Below are 20,334 nucleotides of genomic sequence, written 5' to 3'. Positions count from 1 at the left end.
AAAACGGGCTTAGTCTGTCCCGCCCCACCAAAAGCGCAAATTATGCTGTGCAACCGTGTGCACCATGTATGGTGTACACGATTACAAAAACGACGTCGTTTTGACTAACCCGCCTAGCCTTTTTTTTTTTTTTTTAATTTATTTATTTTAAATTTTAAAATGAATAAAGAATTTAAGAATTAAAGATTATTATTGATTATTGATTGATTATTATTGATATATTGAAATTTGAAATATTGAAACTAAAACGCGCAGCCGCCCAGCCCTAAATCCTAACTTCCCCCTTCTGCGATTTGTGCCGTTTCTCCATTCTCCAACTCTCCGTCTCTCCCTCAGTCCCTCTTCGCGGTCGCCTACTGCCCTACTCCCAGCCACGCAGCCGACCAGCACACTAGCACAGCCGACCACCTCCGGTTCTCCACTTCTCCCATCCCCCGTCACAGTACTGCAGTAGACAGCAGGTCAGCAGTCCAGGCAGACAGCTCAATTTCCAATATTCTAATTTTACTTCATTATTTAGGATAAGTTGAAAAATCTGTTCTTTAAGCTTTCTGTACCATAATTGGGTTCATATTTCAGTGCTGGATCATGCATTCATGCTTGCCTAGGAGTTGACAACTTCCATTGTTGGCTAACCCAGCTAGGAATCAGAAGAAATAATGCTACTATAGAACTATATGCAATTGATAAATTCATACAGGAATACAGAATATTAGAGCTGCCATCTCATTGTTAATGCTGAATTCCTTTTATTCTTTTGCTAAAACTAATGAAAATGACCCTTGAGCTGAATTATTTCACTCAGTCATATGATAAGATGTAGTTCTATCATCTCTAACTCTACGATAGATTAACTTGATGGATGTCAATTGACTATTTGAATTGTTTTGATTTTTAAAGGTGTTCATTACTTTTCTGACCTCACTGAACAAAATTCGTGCATACACCACTGTCAGTCACCCCATACAAACTAGAGTGAGTAGGTATTGAGCTGAAACGGTGAAGAAAATGAGGGAAGAAGAAATCGACAGGCTGAGAGGGGTGGTGAGGGACTGCATGAGCAAGCACTTGTACTCGTCAGCAATCTTCTTTGCCGATAAAGTGGCGGCGATAACGTCGGACCCCACAGACATCTACATGCAAGCGCAAGCTCTCTACCTCGGTGGACACTACCGTCGTGCATTCCACCTCCTGAATGCCTCCCAAATTGTTCTCCGTGATCTCCGGTTCCGCTATCTTGCTGCTAAGTGCCTGGTATGTGTGCTATTCCTCATTCAATTTTCTGGAATTCTCACCTTTTTAATTTTCATTCATTTGGAAGTGAACTTCATAGGTTTGTCTCTCTAAGAAAAAAAAATGAGTAAACTCGTGTGCTACTCCTACGTAGGGTTAAAGGACCAATATTTGGTAATATGATTCAATTTGGCAATTGCAAATTATTAGATACCCAAGTTGTTCATTCTAAACTGACTGTTTCATTTGGTAGCTTCTTTGTGTATATCCTCTATGTTCTATATATTGGCTACATTTGGTGAAGATGATTTAATCTCTTACTAGGATTTTAGTTTAAATAATCTACATTTTAAATGTTTAGCATAGATTATTTTTGAAAATAAGATGACTCATTCCTGAATTCTGCCAATACTTTAGCTTATTTAAGCCGTTTTTGCAAAGTAACATGACAAATACCATAATCTGTAATAAACTTTGCCAACATGGCAACATGACTGTGGATAAACTTCGATGAATTTGATTTTCTTGTGTTCCTAAGTTTCTATTTTCTTATAAAAGGGGCATTTCTGTGTATGTTACTTAGATAAGATTGAAGTTATTGTGACTCATGATTCTAATTTCAGCATCTATTGCATTTTTGTAACTTCTTCTGTTTTACTTATGAATTTGTATCATTAGGGGGAATTGAAAGAGTGGGATCAATGTCAACTAGTTCTTGGTAATGCAAATGTGGATGAACATGGAAATGTTACTGAACTTGGGGATTGTAGTAGCATGTACCTGGACAAGGATGGTGAAGATCGTGAAATCAATGTATGTTAATTCCTTGGGAGGGGGAGGAGATTCACCTTGGTTTCTTTCTGTGAATTGCAATTGTAATTGTAGTCTGTTCTGACGTATACCCTCTCCATTATCCAGTTCATTTAGTGTTTGTATTGTGGCAGATTTTGTCTGCAATATGCTTCTTGAGGGGCAAGGCATCTGAAGCATTGGAGAACCGTGCACAAGCTCGGCTATGGTAAGTATAGTAATTTCCTAACACTATCTTGTTTGATATAGTATTTTGTAACTGCTCTATTTTCAATGTACTCATCTATATATGATTATGTGATTTCTTATCCTTTTCCTGTTGTACAACATGTGTTCACATACTATTGGGAGTAACTCATCTTTATATAACTCATAACTGTTTCTATGACTTATGCAGGTACAAAGCTGCCATCAAAGCTGATCCTTTGTGTTACGAGGTGTGCGGCTTGATTTGTTATTTGGTTATTGATTCTCCAAATTTTTATAGGTGCTTTTTCCTGACTGAATGGAATTGCAAATCCTGAAACTATTTTCTATACATTGGACAACAAATATACAAATGTATTTAATCTTTCTCTTTTAAATATATTTTTCTTGCCTTTTTACAGGCCTTGGCATGCCTTGTAGAGAATCATATGCTCACTTGTGATGAAGGTGAGGATTCATTAATCATTTAATCTATGTTACTTTCTAATTTATTGTTGGGATTGAGTGCTTAAAAAGATTGGTGTAATTTTATATGGAAATAGGAACTGCAGAAATATCCGAGCAAAGTCATTTTGAGACTCCAGTTTACTCAAAATTATAACATTCTGTTCTATTTGCTTGTGAAATAAAGTTCATTCATTTGTTTTAATTGTTGCACTCTATCAGAGGCAAGCCTACTCTCATCATTACAGTTTGGTGCTGAAGATGGTTGGCTCTCTTCATTCTATTCTTGCTTGGTAAAGAAGGTAATAATTTCATATGAGCTATGTTATCAGCTGTATCATCCTGTAATGTCTTCTGGTGATGCATCAAAAATGGTTGTCTTTCCTCTTGGCATTTCAATTATTTATTGCTTCTATGTGTGAACGAATTATTATCAATAATGTTTTGCAGTATGAAAAAGAGAATGTAGTGGAAGCGAAATTTAGGGAACTGGAACAGGATGGTCCAAGTATAAAACCATTAGACAAATCCTTATTGTGCACACTCAAGACGAATACTGATCTTTTGGCCTGCAAAGCTGAGTACTATCATCAGTGTTGTGAATATCAAAAATGTTTTGAACTAACATCCACGTAAGTTGGTACCTGATTCAAAGGAATACTATTAACATTTTACGTGCTTCTATAATTAATGTTACTTAGATAACAGCTTCTCCCTTGTTCCATGATCACTATGTAACTCAGATTACTTGAGAAGGATCCATTCCATCTTAAGAGTACCTTAGTGCATTTGGCAGCTGCCATGGAACTGGGGCACTCAAATGAGCTGTATGTCATGGCAAGCAATTTAGTCAAGGACTACCCTCAGCAGTGAGTATGCCTGAACACTGTTAATTTTTCAATTGAAGTTTGCGTTCTTAGTGAACAACTTAACATATCATCTTTAACTTCTTTCCATATTGTATTCCCTGTACATTATTCTTGTCATTTTTTTATATATGGAATGCCGTTACATGATTACATCAATGCATGACACTGAATGTGATAAGAAGAATGTTCAGGATTTTTTTTTTTTTTTTTTTTAGTAAACATATTGAACACATCTTTGCGGCACATATATTCCATTTTTTAAAATGAAGGAACCATTTCTGTTTGTTATCTATATTCTTGTTCTTGGACATCCTTTTAAAATCCTGTTAACTCGCCAGTGTGTTCTTTGACCTAGGGCACTGTCATGGTTTGCAGTTGGTTGTTACTACTATTGTATAAAGAAGTATGAACAAGCACGCCGTTATTTTAGGTATCAATTTTACCTACCTAGATTTTTCTATTTACAATTTAATTTGGCACTGTCCTCAGTGTCCTGCCACTGAGGATTGAAAGCTATGTGGTTGTTCAAAGAAATCTTATTCTTAATCAGTGTTGCAATTTAAAAGCTTTGGCACTTGTACTACATATGGGGTTATATGTGTCTAATTTTATTGGCTATCGTTTTTTCTCTAAATAAATTTTATAATTTGTATTTACAGTAAGGCGACTAGTTTAGATGGAACATTTGCTCCAGCTTGGATAGGTTATGGTAATGCTTATGCAGCCCGAGAAGAGGGAGACCAAGCAATGTCTGCCTACCGTACTGCTGCTCGCTTATTTCCTGGGTAATTGCACAAATCAGGCAGTATATGGGGAATGCTAGATGAGTTAAAAGTATTATTATTATTATTACTATTATTATTATTATTATTATTATTACTATTATTATTATTTCAATGAGGCTAAATTGAAAGAAAATCAACTAAGGTGGATGTTTGGACACGTAGACCTATGGATGCACCAGTTTAGCAATAATAATAACATTGGTCTCAATCTCATCTATAATTGAAACCCAAGTTTAGATAGAATTTTTGCTTTCGGTGTTTGGAGGTTGAATCCTAATATTCTCTTATTCCAGATGCCATTTGCCCACTCTATACATTGGAATGGAGTACATGCGAACCCACAGCTTCAAACTTGCTGAGCAGGTAATTGACATTAATCTGTGAATTTTATCAATGTGGATCCAAACTTGTGGTACATATGTTTCCTGCTTGAAACTCGTCTCCTCTTCTATGGTATAAGTAATTAAATCTTCCCTGCAGTTTTTTATACAGGCAAAGACAATATGCCCCTTGGATCCACTTGTATACAATGAACTCGGAGTGGTTGCTTATCATATGAACGAGTACGAACCTTAACCCTGTTCAAATATGTATTCCAGAAAATCCAGACATGTAATAGTATTTTATCTGCAACTTATAATAAAGGTGTCTTGTTCAAATTGAAACATCTTTGTAACAGTTTGCATAGTTGTTAGTCATACTTAAGTGAGAATTTATGCGCTAAAATTTTCCCCCATTTCACATATTTGGCTTTTGATTACTTTTCCCTTCACAAATGTCTTTCTATTGTTACCATAATACATTATTTTCTTCTTTGTTTCACTGACACTTTCAGGTATAAAAAGGCTGTCCATTGGTTTGAGAAGACATTGGCTCACATCCCATCTAACCTGAGTGAGATGTGGGAACCAACAATCGTCAATCTTGCTCATGCATTGAGAAAATTAAAGTAAGTAAACTTCTGTCGTCTACACACTCCACATTATTCGAACGTGTTGTTATCTCGTGCTTCAGAGTAAATCACTCCCGTGTTGGTTCTTCGAAGCGTTAAGGTTCATGTTTGCCTGTCTGAATTCATATATTGCGTTAACATTTTCAAGCTCTTCTTATCTCACCCTACTTCAATGCTCTCTCCAGTAGGCATTCTTCAAAATATTTCTTTCTTTCTTTCTTTCTTTTCAGGAGGTACAACGAGGCAATTACATACTATGAAAAAGCTCTTGCATTGTCAACAAGAAGTTTAAGTACATATGCCGGACTTGCATACACTTATCACCTGCAGGTAACTTTTAAGTACTCAATGCTATGCAGGAAAAGTTGCTTGGTTTGACATCTTGAACGCCATAGATTTACAATGCTGACTCTTTCCTTAATGCAGGAAAAGTTCTCCGCTGCAATTACTTACTACCACAAGGTGAGTTGCATCTAGAATAGATATTTAATGTCATTATCAATCAAAGGAATGGTTTATATACGGTGTGTCATTGACAAAATGCTCAAAATAGCGAGTTGCAACTACTTTCAGCCTCATTTTCAAACTTTGATGCAGGCTTTATGGCTCGAACCAGACGATAAATTCTGCACCGAGATGTTGACTTTGGCTCTAGCGGATGAATGTCGATATGGCACCATTCCAAGAATTGAATCTCACCATAATGAGCTATTGATTTAGAGGGCACACAAGATGCAAAACTTCTGTGTTGTAGTTATAACAAGTCGGTATATACCCATTGCCCATACCCCATGATCTGTATGGAAGTAAAAATCATAATTTGGGGGGTTCAATTGCCCCATCAGATCAGCATCTAAGTGTTTCGTGCGAATGATGATTTAAAAGAATCATCTCCCATTTTTGTATCAGGTATGGAGTACATCTTGTTTGTGTAATTGTACAAGGTTGTCTTGTTTTCATTTTCCAAGTATTGATGTCTTGTGAGGCTGTATCTTGTTGACTTTATTACCAAGTTATAGGACGTATTTATTTCCCATTTATCATATCTTTATTACCAAGTTATAGGACGTATTTATTTCCCATTTATCATATCTTTATTACCAAGTTATAGGACGTATTTATTTCCCATTTATTATATATGCGTGTGCGTGTGGTTTTTGTTTTGACAGCATTACAATTTCATTTTCACATAATTTTGAAGGTAAGCAAACTCTTTTGTTTGGTCAGAGCGAATTGCAATGATATGTTTCATTTGTATATACATGCCCCTCCCTTGGTATTTCAATTTCATGGATTTTAGGAAGAAGAATCATTGAGACAAAAGTACTCCTCTCCTTTTTTAATCTAAAATTGATGTTTGACATCTTTCTTTTGATTATAGGGTGTGTTTGAAAATTAGGAAAATGATTTTGAGTCATTTTCTAGAAAACATTTTCATATGCCGTTTTTGATTGCATTTCATAAATATGTCTTGGTATGTTTGGTTCATTTTTTGGAAAATGAGTAGAATTGTATAATTAAACATTTTAATTGTAACTGCTTTCTCTCCCAACAACTGTTTTCTCTCCATTTTTCATCTGTAAAGGCCTTGCGACGCCATCCTTCGGCTGCCGGTTGATGCTCTAATGGAGAGTTGAGCCGGCGGTGCCATTAGTAGACTCCATCCTCTGGCTGTTTTAGGAATAAGCGTTAAATCTCAGATTATTTCCTTTAGAGAAGGTGTCAGAGATTCCAGATCTGACAGGTTTTTTATCATCTTTACCATTTATTTTGTTATCTTTTGGTTCTAGTTATCCCTTTGTTCCTTTAACTAGTTTGTTTTCTCTCGTCTCTTTGGCGAGTGTTTCCCTCTCGTTTCTTTGGCGAGTTTTCCTCTCGTTTCTTTGGCGAGTTCCCCTCATAAGTGTGGAATGATAAAATAGTCACATCAGAGTTAGGCTTGACTATGTTTGACCAGATCTGTGAAGAAGCACCGAATTCATTTAACAACTTCGGCTTCAAATTTATAAAACAATCCGCGATCCAAGTTTTTTATAACATTGTTAGGAAATTTGTTTTTATGTCTAACTGTAAAGAATGCATTGTCATTCTAATGATCGGTATTGTAAACATTTCTGTTTATGATTAATGAATTAACCTTTTATTTAAAAAAAAAAACATTTTAATTGTTTTGTTTAGAATATAATAATAATTAATAATTTAATAATAATAATAATAATTTTAAATATAATAAAAAAAAATAATTAATAAGATATTAAAATAACAGACCAAAATAATCAAAGGTTTACAATCCACAATTATGAACAAAGATTACTAATCAAAGTGTTGGAGTTGGTGGTGGTGGTGGTATTATTTGTTCTATAATAATAATAATAATAAGTGGTGGTGGTATGGCAGTGGTGTTAGTGGTGGCGACGACGGTGGTGGTGGTGGCAGTGGTATGGTGGTAGTGGTATATATATTGGTAGTGGTGGTAGTGTGGTTGTGGTGGTGATGGTGTTGGTAGTAGTAGTAGTGGTGGCAGTGTGGTATGGTGGTGATGGTGTTGGTAGTAGTAGTGGTACGGTGTTGGTGTGTAAATTGGAAAATGACTTTCCAAAAAAAAAAAGAAAAAAGGGAAGTCATTTTTGAAGAAAATGAGGTTATTTTCCTTTTACCAAAGAGTCATTTTCCTTTGACTTACATTTTCAATCCTTTACCAATCACTGAAAACTCGAAAAACAAAAATCACTTTTCGGGTTTCCAAACACACCCAAATTCACAGTAAGAGAAAGAGATCAAAGCTACAAAGCAAAATCTAGTCATTAAAACGATTATGTTAACCGATTGCACACCCCTACATTTTCGCGAATGAAACGAAATGATTTTCATGTTTTAGCAAATGGATTGCAATTATGAGAAGATGGGCCCAAGCTTGGATGCCGTGGTTTGATCCAATCATTATTACATGGATCATCGTCCACACAATTGTGTGGACCATAAATGAAAAATACATTTTTAATATATTAAAAGTACATTATTTGTATACTGAATGTACATTTTTTGAAGGTAGATTATTTGAGTACTAAAAGTACATTATTTTATATATACTATCAAGTAATGTACTTTTGGTACACAAATAATATACTTTTAGTATATTAAAAATATACCTATATTCATGATCCACACAGCTATGTGGACCATGGTCCACACAATAATTTGCCCGTTTGATCAACAGTGGAAGGAATTTTGGGCTCGCGCTTGGGCTAAGGTTAGGAAAGAGATTTAGGGTGTGTTTGGTTGATGGGTTTTGCCCATACGATATGAAAGTGATTGTTATTGTTTGGTTGATATGTTTTTAGAACACTACTATGTGTTTCGAATTGCAAATTATGTTGTGCAACCGTGTGCACCATGTATGGTGCACACGGTTGCAAAAACGACGTCGTTTTGACTAAAAACGCGCGTCCCACTTAAAAAAAAATCAGGTTCAATTCCCGACAATAGTATTTTTTGTGCATAATTTGAATTATATATCCACAAGTTCATAACTATATATCCATAAATTCATAACTATATATTCACAAATTCGTAACTAAATATCCACAGTGAATGAATAACACAAAACCCAGAATGAATGAACTAAATATCCATAAATTAATAACCATATATCCACAAATTCATAATTATATATCCACAAATTTATAACTATATATCTACAATAATTCATAACTATATATCCACAATAATGCTGTTGAGGGGAATCGAAACTGATTTTTTTTTTAAATGGGACGCGCGTTTTTAGTCAAAACGACGTCGTTTTGCAACCGTGTGCACCATGCATGGTACACACGGTTGCACAACATAACTATTGGTTTCGAATACCCCATGAATTGAAAAATTCATATCCAAATAAAATAAGGGTTTCATTCCGCTATTCATTCTCAAGCACTACTATTAGTAACCATTCCCATTCGACCCTACTACCAAATATGTTAAATACTTTCACCAAAACATATTACCATTACCAAGTATTTGATACCATTCCGATTTCGTTTCCCATGTGCGAACCAAACACACCCTTAAGTCTTTCTTATTTTAAATGTTTTTTTTTTTTGAAAAACAACTACATTCATTCAATTAGTCAAATTTGAAATAAATAAATAAAAAGAATTAATTTCACTTTTGGTCTCACGACTTTTGAGGTTTATCATTTTCGATGCACAACTTTAAAATATTTCAATTTTGATGCTTAACTTTGTTATTTTAACAATTTTGGTCATTTCGACCAAATTGATGGCGAAATGTTGTCGGATTTTAAACTTTTATGAGTAAAATCAACTTCCCAAGGAAACAGCTTCAATATCTAAACAAAATCACTGTAAAATCATATCTATAGGTGTTTGATCGATGAGAATAATGGGAAAGACGGGCAGAAACTAGACAAAGATCTATGGGATTTATAGCGTCGTCGATTGGCAAACTGTTCTTTTTCTCTTAATATGAATTTTCTTTTGTTTATATGTTGAAGATCTTTCTTGGGATGACGATTTTGCGCCTAAAATATAAAATTTGGCAACATTTTGTCATCAATTTGGCCAGAAGGACCAAAACTAATAAAAATTACAAAGTTAGGCACCAAAATTGAAAAAATTTAAAGTTGTGCACAAAAAGTGATAAGACCTCAAAAAATCGTGGGACCAAAAGTGAAATTAATTCGAAATAAGAACATCCTATAAAATCTAGGGAGATTGAAAATCCAATCTCTACGCTGAAATAAAGAAACGACATGCTTTGCAAGAAAATGCGCAATCGCAGAGCATTTTACAGAAGAGAATTTCAAATTTGTTATCTCTGTAGCTATCGGCCATGTTTGGTTATCAGCTTATCCGCCATTTTTTAGCGGATTTGACCATCTTTAGCGGGTTGACAAAGTCAAACCGCTAAAAAAGACGTTTGGTTAATGGCTTTTTCACTTAGCGAATCGCTGTCCAATGCGCTAAAATTGACATGCTACTAGGAGCAGCGTTTAGCATTAGCTTTTCTCCATTTATTTTCTAAATCTCAATTTTGCCCTTGTTTCTCTCCTTTTTTTTTTCATATACGATGACTTGCTGTATGCCTCATTCCATATATCTAAAATGCAACTTTGCATTCCTATAATTAAATTTAATAGCTATTTTCCCCCTTTATTTTTTTGAAAGCTAGCTATTTTTCCCCCTTTATTTAATTCTTAATTAAATTTAATATCATACAATTACATTTTTTTTTTTTAATTTGGTGGCATACACTCACACTTATTTTATTCAATTTCAAATGTATTGCTCATTTGAATTAATAATTTTTATATAGTTATAATTATTATAATATTATTGCCAATAATAATAAAAAAAATTACACTAATGTCCTTATAGGTCATTTTACATGTTAACCGCTATTCTAAACAGTTAATTTTTACCAAACGTCTTTTTTACAAACCGCTGATACAATCTGCTGGTCAAACCCACTAATCTAATCCGCTATTTGTTAACCGCTAACACAATCCGCTAACGCTAATCCCGCTGATTGCCAAACAAGGCCGATCATCTTCACATCCTTTACTAACAGACCAAAATAGGATGATGAGTCTCCATTCTAAATCTCTTCAAATACTAGCCATGAATCCATCTCAACAGTGGCATGCTCAATATGACTTTCCTTGATCCATTTGAGTTTGAATCCATTTCTTTAAGGTTAATTGAACCCTTTTTTCGAAGGGATAGATCAATGCCTCCCTTAGACCTTCTTCTTCTTCTTCTTCTTCTTCTTATTATTATTATTATTATTATTATTTTTTATTTTTTTTGTTATTAAATTGTGACTAGAATTGTTCTTTTTTTTTTTTTAATTAAAAAAATCGATGGTACAATTGAAATGACATATTTATTTTAATTTCATTATACCATACTAAGTATGTCATTGAGATTAGCATTTTGAAGAAAATAAGCAATATAGGACAGATGCAAATTAAAGAGGAGCAATATGCTCCTTTTATAGAAGAGTCGTGAGATTCCTCTTTACTTAATAAATTAGGGTCTGTTTGGAAATCCGGAAAATGACTTTTGAAAATCATTTTCCAAGTTTTTGGTGTTTCGGAAGGCTGAAAATGAAAAAGTCAAAGGAAAATGCTAGCTAGTCAATGGAAAATGAGGACTAAAATATGGAAAATGACTTCCCTTTTTTTTTGGCGGAAGTCATTTTCCATCTTTCAATCAACATCCGTAGACACGCTTCTTCTCCCTTCACTGCTTTTTCTCCCTTCACTGTTTCTTCTCCCTTCACTGCTTCTTCAACATTCAACAGAGAACTACCAACACATCTCCTCCAACAATCCACAAAAGCTTCACCAACAAACAAAAATAAAAATATATTATTCGGTATATAATAATTAAAATGTTTAAGTATGTCATTCTGTTCATTTTCTGGAAAATGAACCAAACACCAAAAGACAGTTTTCCATCATTTTCTGGAAAATGAACCAAACACCAAAAGACAGTTTTCCATTGTGCAGCCAAACACAAGAAAGAAAAATGACTTCTGGAAAATGACTCATTTTCCAGAAGTCATTTTTTTTGAGTTTCCAAACAGACCCTTAATGTGCAATGGGAGAGACACAAACTTTCCAAATGTCTTGTATTTTTATTTATTTATTTTGTAATAATAATAATAATAATAATAATAATAATAATAATAATAATAATAATAATAATAATATTATTATTATTATTATTATTATTATTATTATTATTATTATTATTATTATTATTATTATTATTATTATTATTATTATTATTATTATAAGTATGTTATTATAGGTTTTTTATATATAAATCTCTAATCTTAAATGATTTAAAAAAATGTACATCTACAATTCTCTAATATTATCCGCAAATCAAAATCACTAACACAATCCACTGATCGCTATTTGCCGATAGCAAAACATGGCTGAAGTGCAAAAAAAAAAAAAAATCTTCTTATTACTTATTAATTGATGTTGTTGTGAGGTCCCCCCCCCCGCCCCCCCCCCCCCCCCCACATTTTTTTTTTTTGAGGAATGAGTTCATGTCTCCCTTAATCCTTATTTTTTAATTCCTTTATTAAAAAAATTAAATAGTACAATTAAAACCACATAATAATTTCTTAAGTTAATTTCAGCAATAGTCTTCCGACTATTGTAATTTTTCAAATTTAGTCCTCGTCTTTTAATTTGGACGAAATAAACCATTGACTATCAAAATTGTTCCACCATTGGTCCTTCTGTTAACTAAAAGTTAAATAGACGTTAAGTTAAGGGGTAAAAATGTCCTTTCCCTTTCTTCTCCTCTCCGTTCGAAAAATCTGTAGGAATCACTGTCGTAGGTGTCATTGCAGCTGCCGGTGATGACGATGCCGTCGAACTCTCCGATGACGTAGTATTATTCTCCCCCAAAATTTTGCGAAAGCAGAGGAGACAAGATTTGAAATGTTTTCTGTCGCGATTTCCATACACGTATGCTCCATTACACCTTCACCATTACCACACAACCGTGCTGGAATCGACGTGCTTGGTAAGAAATCGGCGAAACTTCGGACCCACTTCATCGTATTGGCAATCTCCTCTAATTCTTCGTCAAAATATGCGTGGAGAACGGCTGAGCCGCCGTCATCGTCACCAAGAACCACACCGTACTACCGGTAACAACATCCGCCGTTCTTGGACAGCAGCGTCGACATGGAGGAGCTGTTACTGTCAATAAGCAAGACAAGCAACGAGCACGAGCTTTACGCTTTGATGTCGCCGTACAATATGATATGGTGGATCTACAGGGGTTTCAGAAGAAACCAGTAGAGGAAATGACTATTTTAACCCTTCACTAACGTCTATTTAACTTTTAGTTAACGGAAGGACTAATGATGAAACAATTTTGATAGCCAAGGGTTTATTTCGTCCAAATTAAAAGACAAGGATCAAATTTGAAAAATCACAATAGTCGGAGGACTATTGCTAAAATTAACTCTACTTTCTTTCTTTAAATACTCAAATTCTTTACAAAGTAAATCTCCACTATCAAAATTCAAATCTATAACTATCTATCTAAAATGGTAACTAGATCTCACAACATGGTAGTTTACTAAAATGACATAATAATTATTTGAATTTGATTGCACGGTTTTAACCCCTCTAATCTCACCGGTTACCAAATGGGGCTTTATAATTAATTGGAAAAGGTGGAAAAGAGGTTTAATGAATCCAATCCGCCCAGATTCAATGTAAAAGACCAGATCGGAAAAGACCAAAATTAAGCAGTCCCATACCCTCCGTGTCTTCAGTGTGAAGACCACAAAACCAAATCACAAGTTTAATACTAACTACGTTTTTCAGTCAACCAAATCTCGTAACACAAACTCTGCCCTCTCACTCACTCTATCTATCTTCGACATTTCGTCGAACACTTGCACGGCGGGTGTGAAAACAAAAAAAAAAAATGTCTTTGCGGCCAAGCACCCGGGCGGATGCCCGGAAGAAGTCGTACAAAACTGGGGTGGATGCGGACGAGGCGCGGCGGCGGAGGGAAGACAACATGGTGGAGATCAGGAAGAGCAAGCGCGAGGACAACCTGCTTAAGAAGCGCCGCGAGGGCCTTCTCCTTCAGTCCCAACAACAACAACTCCCCCCCGACGCTACTCAATCCGCCGCCGCTATAGAGAAACGGGTATGAATTGATGATATTAGTATTGATCGTTTTTTTTCGAGATTTAAAGTGTAGATTGGGAATTGTAATGATGATTTTTGTTGATTTAGCCCTTCGTGAAATTTAGTAATCTCCTCACTGCAGCAGGTTCACTACTCGACTTGCTTCTGTGATTACTTTTATACGTGGTGTTGCTTACGCCAACTCCTTTTCCATATTCTTTTTAGATCGCTCATATTTGCTTGTGGGATTCTTGGTTGTTCAAATAGTGTCATACATAAGATTAGATCAGACTCAATGGTGAAAGAGAGTTTGATTAGAAATCACCTATTGCTTGTGATCCCATGAAAAATGTTATTGTTTTAAAAACATATCACTTAAAATCACCCATTTTCTTTGTTTTCTGTTTCCTTTCTGTTATTGTTTGTTAAGGAGTAGTTTATATAACATGTATTAGTTATCATTTCTTATATGATATCCAATGGTGTATCTATCTTTTCTTTGGTCTATAGGATTTCCAAGGTATGGATTTCAACCCCATTATCATTTGTGATTTGGTACCATGTGAAGGTTTTTATGGTGGACATGTCACATAATTAATGTTGATTTAGATTCATCATCTCTATCTTCTTTATTTATGTTCCTTTAGGAAAAGAGGAAAATAAATATTTCAATTACAAGCATTGATTGTTGTACAGCATAGTTAACAAAAGAGTAATGCCAGAGTAGTTAAAGGACAATGAACACTAATGTGCAATGTTCTCTAGCACCTCACACTTCAATGTGAGATGTATGTTGAAAATAAGTGCAAAGTATTATAGAGGTTCACAAGTTCAAGAGCTTGTGTGCCTTTAAGGGTGGGCAAGAAATGATTCAACCAAAATATTGGGTACTAAAAACTTTTGTGCACTGAAATATCTAAACACCTGAACCCATTTTTATACATACATGCCGTATCGGGGGTAGAGCTAAGAATAAAGCTGAGTGGGAACAAAGTTCAAGCAATTCAAAAATGTCCATGACGAAATATCAAACAACAGTAAAACGGTTTAAATGCAAACTAATCATGACACATTATAAATTAGAAAATAAATTTCTAATTACCAATTAGTCATGACATATTACCATTTACCAACTAATTCACAATAAACAATTCACTACCCATAATTCACAATTACAATTAGACAATTAATATTTTATAAGTATATCTAACAAATTACTTTTGGAAAATTTAATAATAAAATTTCATAAAATATTTAGGGATTTAGGGAATTAGGATTAAGGGTTTGAACTTGAGGAGCTGCTGCTGGATGAGTCATGATTCATGAGTGAATGACAGAGCTGCTGACTTCGCGGAGGGCTTGAGGTGGAGCTGCTGTCACTGGCTCGATGTGGGCTGCTGCTGTCTCTGTGGTCTGTAAAGACTGAAGATGAAGTGGCGCAGTGTCTGGCTGCTACTGCTTGTTGAAGTTTGAATGTTGCAGCTGCTTGCTGAAATTTGAAATTGGCAGAAGTCTGAAGGCAAATCTTTTAGGTGTGAATGACAGAATGTTGTGGTCTGATGAAGGAAGAAGACAGGGAGTGGTAGAATGTGTAGAAGGTATAAGTAAATAAATAAATAAATATATTCCTAGTAAAAAATATCAGTGGGGACCACTGCCCCTATTGTCCCTCACTACCTCCGATCCTTGTTACAATGCGACTTTTTTGCTTCTTTTCCAACCTAGTTGATAGGTCCCGTTTCCATTTTTAGAAAAAGGCATGGCAATGAAAGGTATTTGAGAAAATTCATAATATACTCCGTATTTAAAAAAAAAAAAGAGTTATGTAGTTTTATTGGGTTCAGATACAACCAGGATGTCATGTAATTTTGAAGTGTTATGTGGGTCATGAAATATCAATTTAGTTGACAATTATTGAATGTGTGATATACCATACATATAGACAAGGATTACATATTTGTGAGCCTCCTGAAGCTAATCTTTCCAACTTCATAATCTTGTCATTTTCATTGATTCCATTTGAGAACATTCTTTATTTATAATTATTGCACCTATTTAAACATTGTTGTTAAGGCGTCACTTAGGTGTCTGGTTGGTGGAGACCAGTTGCCTAATGAGCGTGCCTCGCCTTAAAAAAAAAAACCCTACTTACGTAGTTGAGAGCTTGAGACGCTGACTCCCCCCCTCCCAGCCTCACCTTAGTGGTTGTTTATTTGTTGTATGATAGGTTATGGCTGAGAATGAAAATAACCCCAATTATGGCTAAAAGGAAGGCTAAATCTAAAGACCTATGCTGGAAATGCTAAATTAATGCATAATTTAATACTTATTGTTGAGATTTGAGAATATGTTTATATGCTAAAATGCTAAATTATGAATTAATATATATATATACTACTTGTATGATACTTCTTTTTGTCTACACAACTGTAATTCATTAATTTCTGATTGATTGCCTGTTTTATAACTGAAATACATGGATGATGCTACCCTTTGTCTTGCAGTCTACATTTATTCTTATCTTAGTTGTGTTTCTTTTCTCTGTCAGCTGGAAAGTATACCATTGATGGTCCAAGGGGTATGGTCTGACGATCCATCTGTACAGATTGATGCAACTACGCAATTCAGGAAGCTGTTGTCCATTGGTATCTTTGATTCTAAGGACTGGAACTCTTCCTCTGCTATTTTCCCAGCATAATTATTAAATTATCTGTTGTTTATATATTTGTAGAACGGAGCCCGCCAATTGATGAGGTCATTAGAGCTGGAGTTGTCCCACGCTTTGTACAGTTTCTTGGGAGGCAGGACCTACCCCAATTGCAAGTGCGTATATGTTAGTATTTTATTTTTGTTGATTAGCATTACTATCTAAATAATTCATTACTTTTGTTGCCTTTTAATAACAGTTCGAAGCTGCTTGGGCTTTGACAAATGTTGCATCTGGGACATCGGAGCATACACGAGTTGTCATTGATCAGGGTGCTGTCCCTATGTTTGTACAGCTTCTTAGTTCACCCAGTGACGATGTCCGTGAGCAGGTAACTATCTTTATTTATACACAAGTTTGTTTCTGGATTTAAAATGAAATTGATGCATTTTGATATTGAATACATTTCCTAATAAATGTACCATCTCTGGATATGTAATGGAACTTATTATCTATATTATATTTAAACTTAGAATGACAAATCAGTCTAAGTATCAACATTCTAAAAGAAACTTGTGCCTACTAATTTTTAGAGCATATGCTGGTCCTTTGTTGTTGTTGTTTTTGTTTTTGTTATTAATGGATCTATGCTTTGCCCTTACACTAAACAGGCAGTCTGGGCTTTGGGTAATGTTGCTGGTGATTCCCCAACCTGTAGGGATTTGGTTCTCAGTCAAGGTGCACTCTTGCCATTGCTAGCTCAGTTAAATGAGAATTCAAAGCTTTCTATGCTCAGAAATGCTACCTGGACTTTATCGAACTTCTGTCGAGGCAAGCCAGCAACACCATTTGCACAGGTTGGTAGACTGGACACAAATCTACTTCAAGTTTGCTATCTAGTTTTGTCTATTATAAATGGTAACTGGGCCTATTTTATGACAAGTAAAATTATATGTACTTGTATATATATAGAGACATGTGTGTATGTGCACTTATAATCATATAAGAATTGGTTTATTTTTTTTGACCCCATTCAGGTCAAACCTGCTTTGCCAGTGCTTCAGCAACTTATCCATTTGAATGATGAAGAAGTTCTGACAGATGCTTGTTGGGCTCTTTCTTATCTATCTGATGGTCCCAATGAAAAAATACAAGCTGTAATTGAGGCAGGTGTTTGTCCAAGACTTGTAGAGCTTCTGCTGTATGTTCCTTATTCCTTACAAATATCTTAAAGTCACCTTGGGTTTTTTCTATTTTACCTTTTAGCCATCCAGCTCACCATGCTCTCTACCACGACTGAACTGTTAACTTATAAATTTAAGAAATAGTTCATGGGTTGGTTTTGTATTTGAACCCTGGTGGACTTTAATGCTAACTTCTATTCTTTTTCTTTTTAACATGGTCCATGAAGTCATCCTTCACCTTCAGTTCTCATACCTGCTCTTCGAACAGTGGGGAATATTGTCACTGGTGATGATGCTCAAACACAGGTATCGTGGTATCAACTTGCATGCAAATAGTATCTCCATTTTATTCTTGTGCTCTATCCTATTGCCATCTTATCCTTATGTTATGTCCTTAGCATTGTTATCATTTACCTATTTGTTGCATTCCCTTAGTCTTTTGCTTCCGTGCGGCCTTTTATTTTTATCTGTTTCTTAATATGGAGTATTTATCACATGAATGCCATGTTTTGGTTCCTGACCTGTCAATGAATGATTTTTTATTTTTTATTTTTTATTTTTGTATATTCAGTATGTGATTGACAACCAAGTCCTCACATGTCTTTATCGGCTCCTTACTGAAAATCACAAGAAGAGCATCAAGAAAGAAGCTTGTTGGACAATCTCTAATATCACTGCTGGAAATAAAGATCAAATAAAGGTATGTGGCTCGGATTTCATTTGTGCTTCTTGCCATTGTGGAAATATTCTATTTAGCGACTTGTATAGTGAATTTTAATTTTATAATATCTTCTGAGGTCTAAAACCTGTTCTTTAGGAATCTCTTTTCAACTTTCGACAATTTCCAATAAAACCATTCCAGTTTTAATTTTCTAATCTTGATATATTTTATTTATTCATATAGGTTATTGTGCATTTAATGCATTTAAGATGATCAACCAAGTTTGGGTTATTGAGTCATGGTTTGAATATAGAAATTAGAATAGATCAGCCTCAGTACCAAAGTTGATAAAATTCCTGGCTGCACTATCAACCTAGTTTATATAACTGACTCAAGGTTCTAATGTATAGAACATATATTAGCCCTCAATACTAAAGTAGATAAAATAACATCTTTTAAAAATTGGTAATAGTTGCTAATACTTGTATGTGAAGTATTTTTATTTTTCTCCCATATAAAATTTCATGGTAATCTTCTCTAACGAATGTTGTAATCTTCTATTAATTTTCTTTTAACAGGCTGTTATTGAGTCAAATATTATTCTTCCTTTGGTGTGCCTCCTTCAACATGCAGAATTTGACATCAAGAAAGAGGCTGCTTGGGCCATATCAAATGCCACATCTGGAGGATCCAATGAACAGATTAGGTATAGATAGTTGTTATATATATATATATATATATATATATATATATATATATATATATATATATATATATATATATATATATATATATATATATATATATAATTTGCAGGATTTCTTAGATTTGCAATATGTAATTTGCATCATTGGGCAACTCTTGTATGATTTTTCATGTGGCATTCATGAGATTCACAACTCTGGTGGTTGCTCAACTTTTTTTTGCACTCTTGTTGCAGGTTCTTGGCCAGTCAAGGTTGCGTTAAGCCACTTTGTGATCTCCTGATATGCCCTGATCCAAGAATTGTTACGGTATGCCTTGAGGGGCTTGAGAACATTCTAAAGGTAGGTGAGGCGGACAAAAAATTGGGAATGAATGATGGCATCAATATTTATGCACAAATGATTGATGAATGCGAAGGTTTGGACAAGCTTGAGAATCTCCAAACTCATGACAACAATGAGATTTATGAAAAGGCTGTGAAAATCTTGGAGAAATACTGGGGTGACGAAGACGAAGAGCCAAATCTTCCTGATGGCGTTGATGAAAATCAGCAGGGTTTTACCTTTGGGAACAGCCAGCCTAATGTCCCTGAGGGTGGCTTCAAATTTGGGTAGTAAGGGGAGAGATGCAGCAGCAGCAGCAGGAGGAGGTTTGGCTTTCTTTCTACTTGGTTAGCAAATTTGTAGTTGGCAAAAGTTTCTGGTTGGTTGCCCAAAGGTTGTTTTATTGCTGGAATTTTTACAATTTAATGCTTTTGTTTAATTTGTTTTCTTCTCCTTTTTTATTTGTTTGTTTTTTTTGTTGATTTTCTTTTGGGTACTTGGCATCAAAGAATTATTTATGGGATTGGTTTTGGTTTTGTGTGAAAAGTGAAATGATATGCTTTTAGTTCTGAGTCATAACAAGTGGCTATGGATCAAAGGAGATACACCGCGTTTCTATCAATATAACTATTCTTTTCCACTATTTTTCTCTTTTATATTAATATTAATATAAATTAATACTCTGTAGTTTGATTATACCAAGGGATCTGCAGAAGAATGGGGCAAATTATATTGTGCAACATGGTTTTAAATGTTCCTTTTTAACCATTGAACCTGCGGTACACTTAAAATAAGGGCCAAGACTTAGTACAACCAGACGTT

At 34.7% G+C, this 20,334-nt stretch overlaps 2 protein-coding genes across 3 annotated transcripts; both read left to right on the top strand.

The window, feature by feature from the left end:
• Window positions 1-238: 238 nt before the first annotated feature.
• On the top strand, window positions 239-6,345 carry LOC109181733 (anaphase-promoting complex subunit 6). 2 transcript variants are annotated; one of them, XM_019331633.1, is made up of 17 exons: window positions 239-461; window positions 957-1,254; window positions 1,912-2,046; window positions 2,178-2,251; window positions 2,441-2,480; window positions 2,652-2,697; window positions 2,917-2,996; window positions 3,145-3,326; window positions 3,438-3,563; window positions 3,919-3,993; window positions 4,223-4,348; window positions 4,642-4,711; window positions 4,829-4,911; window positions 5,184-5,297; window positions 5,531-5,630; window positions 5,727-5,762; window positions 5,898-6,345. In XM_019331633.1, the coding sequence occupies exons 2-17, from the start codon at window positions 1,009-1,011 to the stop codon at window positions 6,018-6,020; spliced, it is 1,656 nt and encodes a 551-aa protein (XP_019187178.1). In that variant the 5' UTR covers window positions 239-461; window positions 957-1,008; the 3' UTR covers window positions 6,021-6,345. The 2 variants fall into 2 exon arrangements, with proteins under 2 accessions (XP_019187178.1, XP_019187177.1); XM_019331632.1 differs by having other exon boundaries at window positions 901-1,254.
• A 7,213-nt stretch (window positions 6,346-13,558) lies between these two features.
• LOC109181734 (importin subunit alpha-4) lies at window positions 13,559-20,091 on the top strand. The gene is made up of 10 exons (XM_019331634.1): window positions 13,559-14,011; window positions 16,541-16,637; window positions 16,724-16,815; window positions 16,899-17,030; window positions 17,311-17,496; window positions 17,677-17,840; window positions 18,051-18,129; window positions 18,395-18,523; window positions 19,063-19,190; window positions 19,425-20,091. Exons 1-10 carry the CDS (start codon window positions 13,784-13,786, stop codon window positions 19,801-19,803), a joined length of 1,614 nt encoding a protein of 537 aa, XP_019187179.1. The 5' UTR covers window positions 13,559-13,783; the 3' UTR covers window positions 19,804-20,091.
• Window positions 20,092-20,334: the final 243 nt, after the last annotated feature.

This window comes from Ipomoea nil, unplaced genomic scaffold, assembly GCF_001879475.1.
Source record: "Ipomoea nil cultivar Tokyo-kokei standard unplaced genomic scaffold, Asagao_1.1 scaffold1043, whole genome shotgun sequence".
In the NCBI taxonomy this organism is placed as follows: domain Eukaryota; kingdom Viridiplantae; phylum Streptophyta; class Magnoliopsida; order Solanales; family Convolvulaceae; genus Ipomoea; species Ipomoea nil.
The sequence above is the reverse complement of the archived record's forward strand: the minus strand, read 5'-3'. Positions and strand labels throughout refer to the sequence as shown.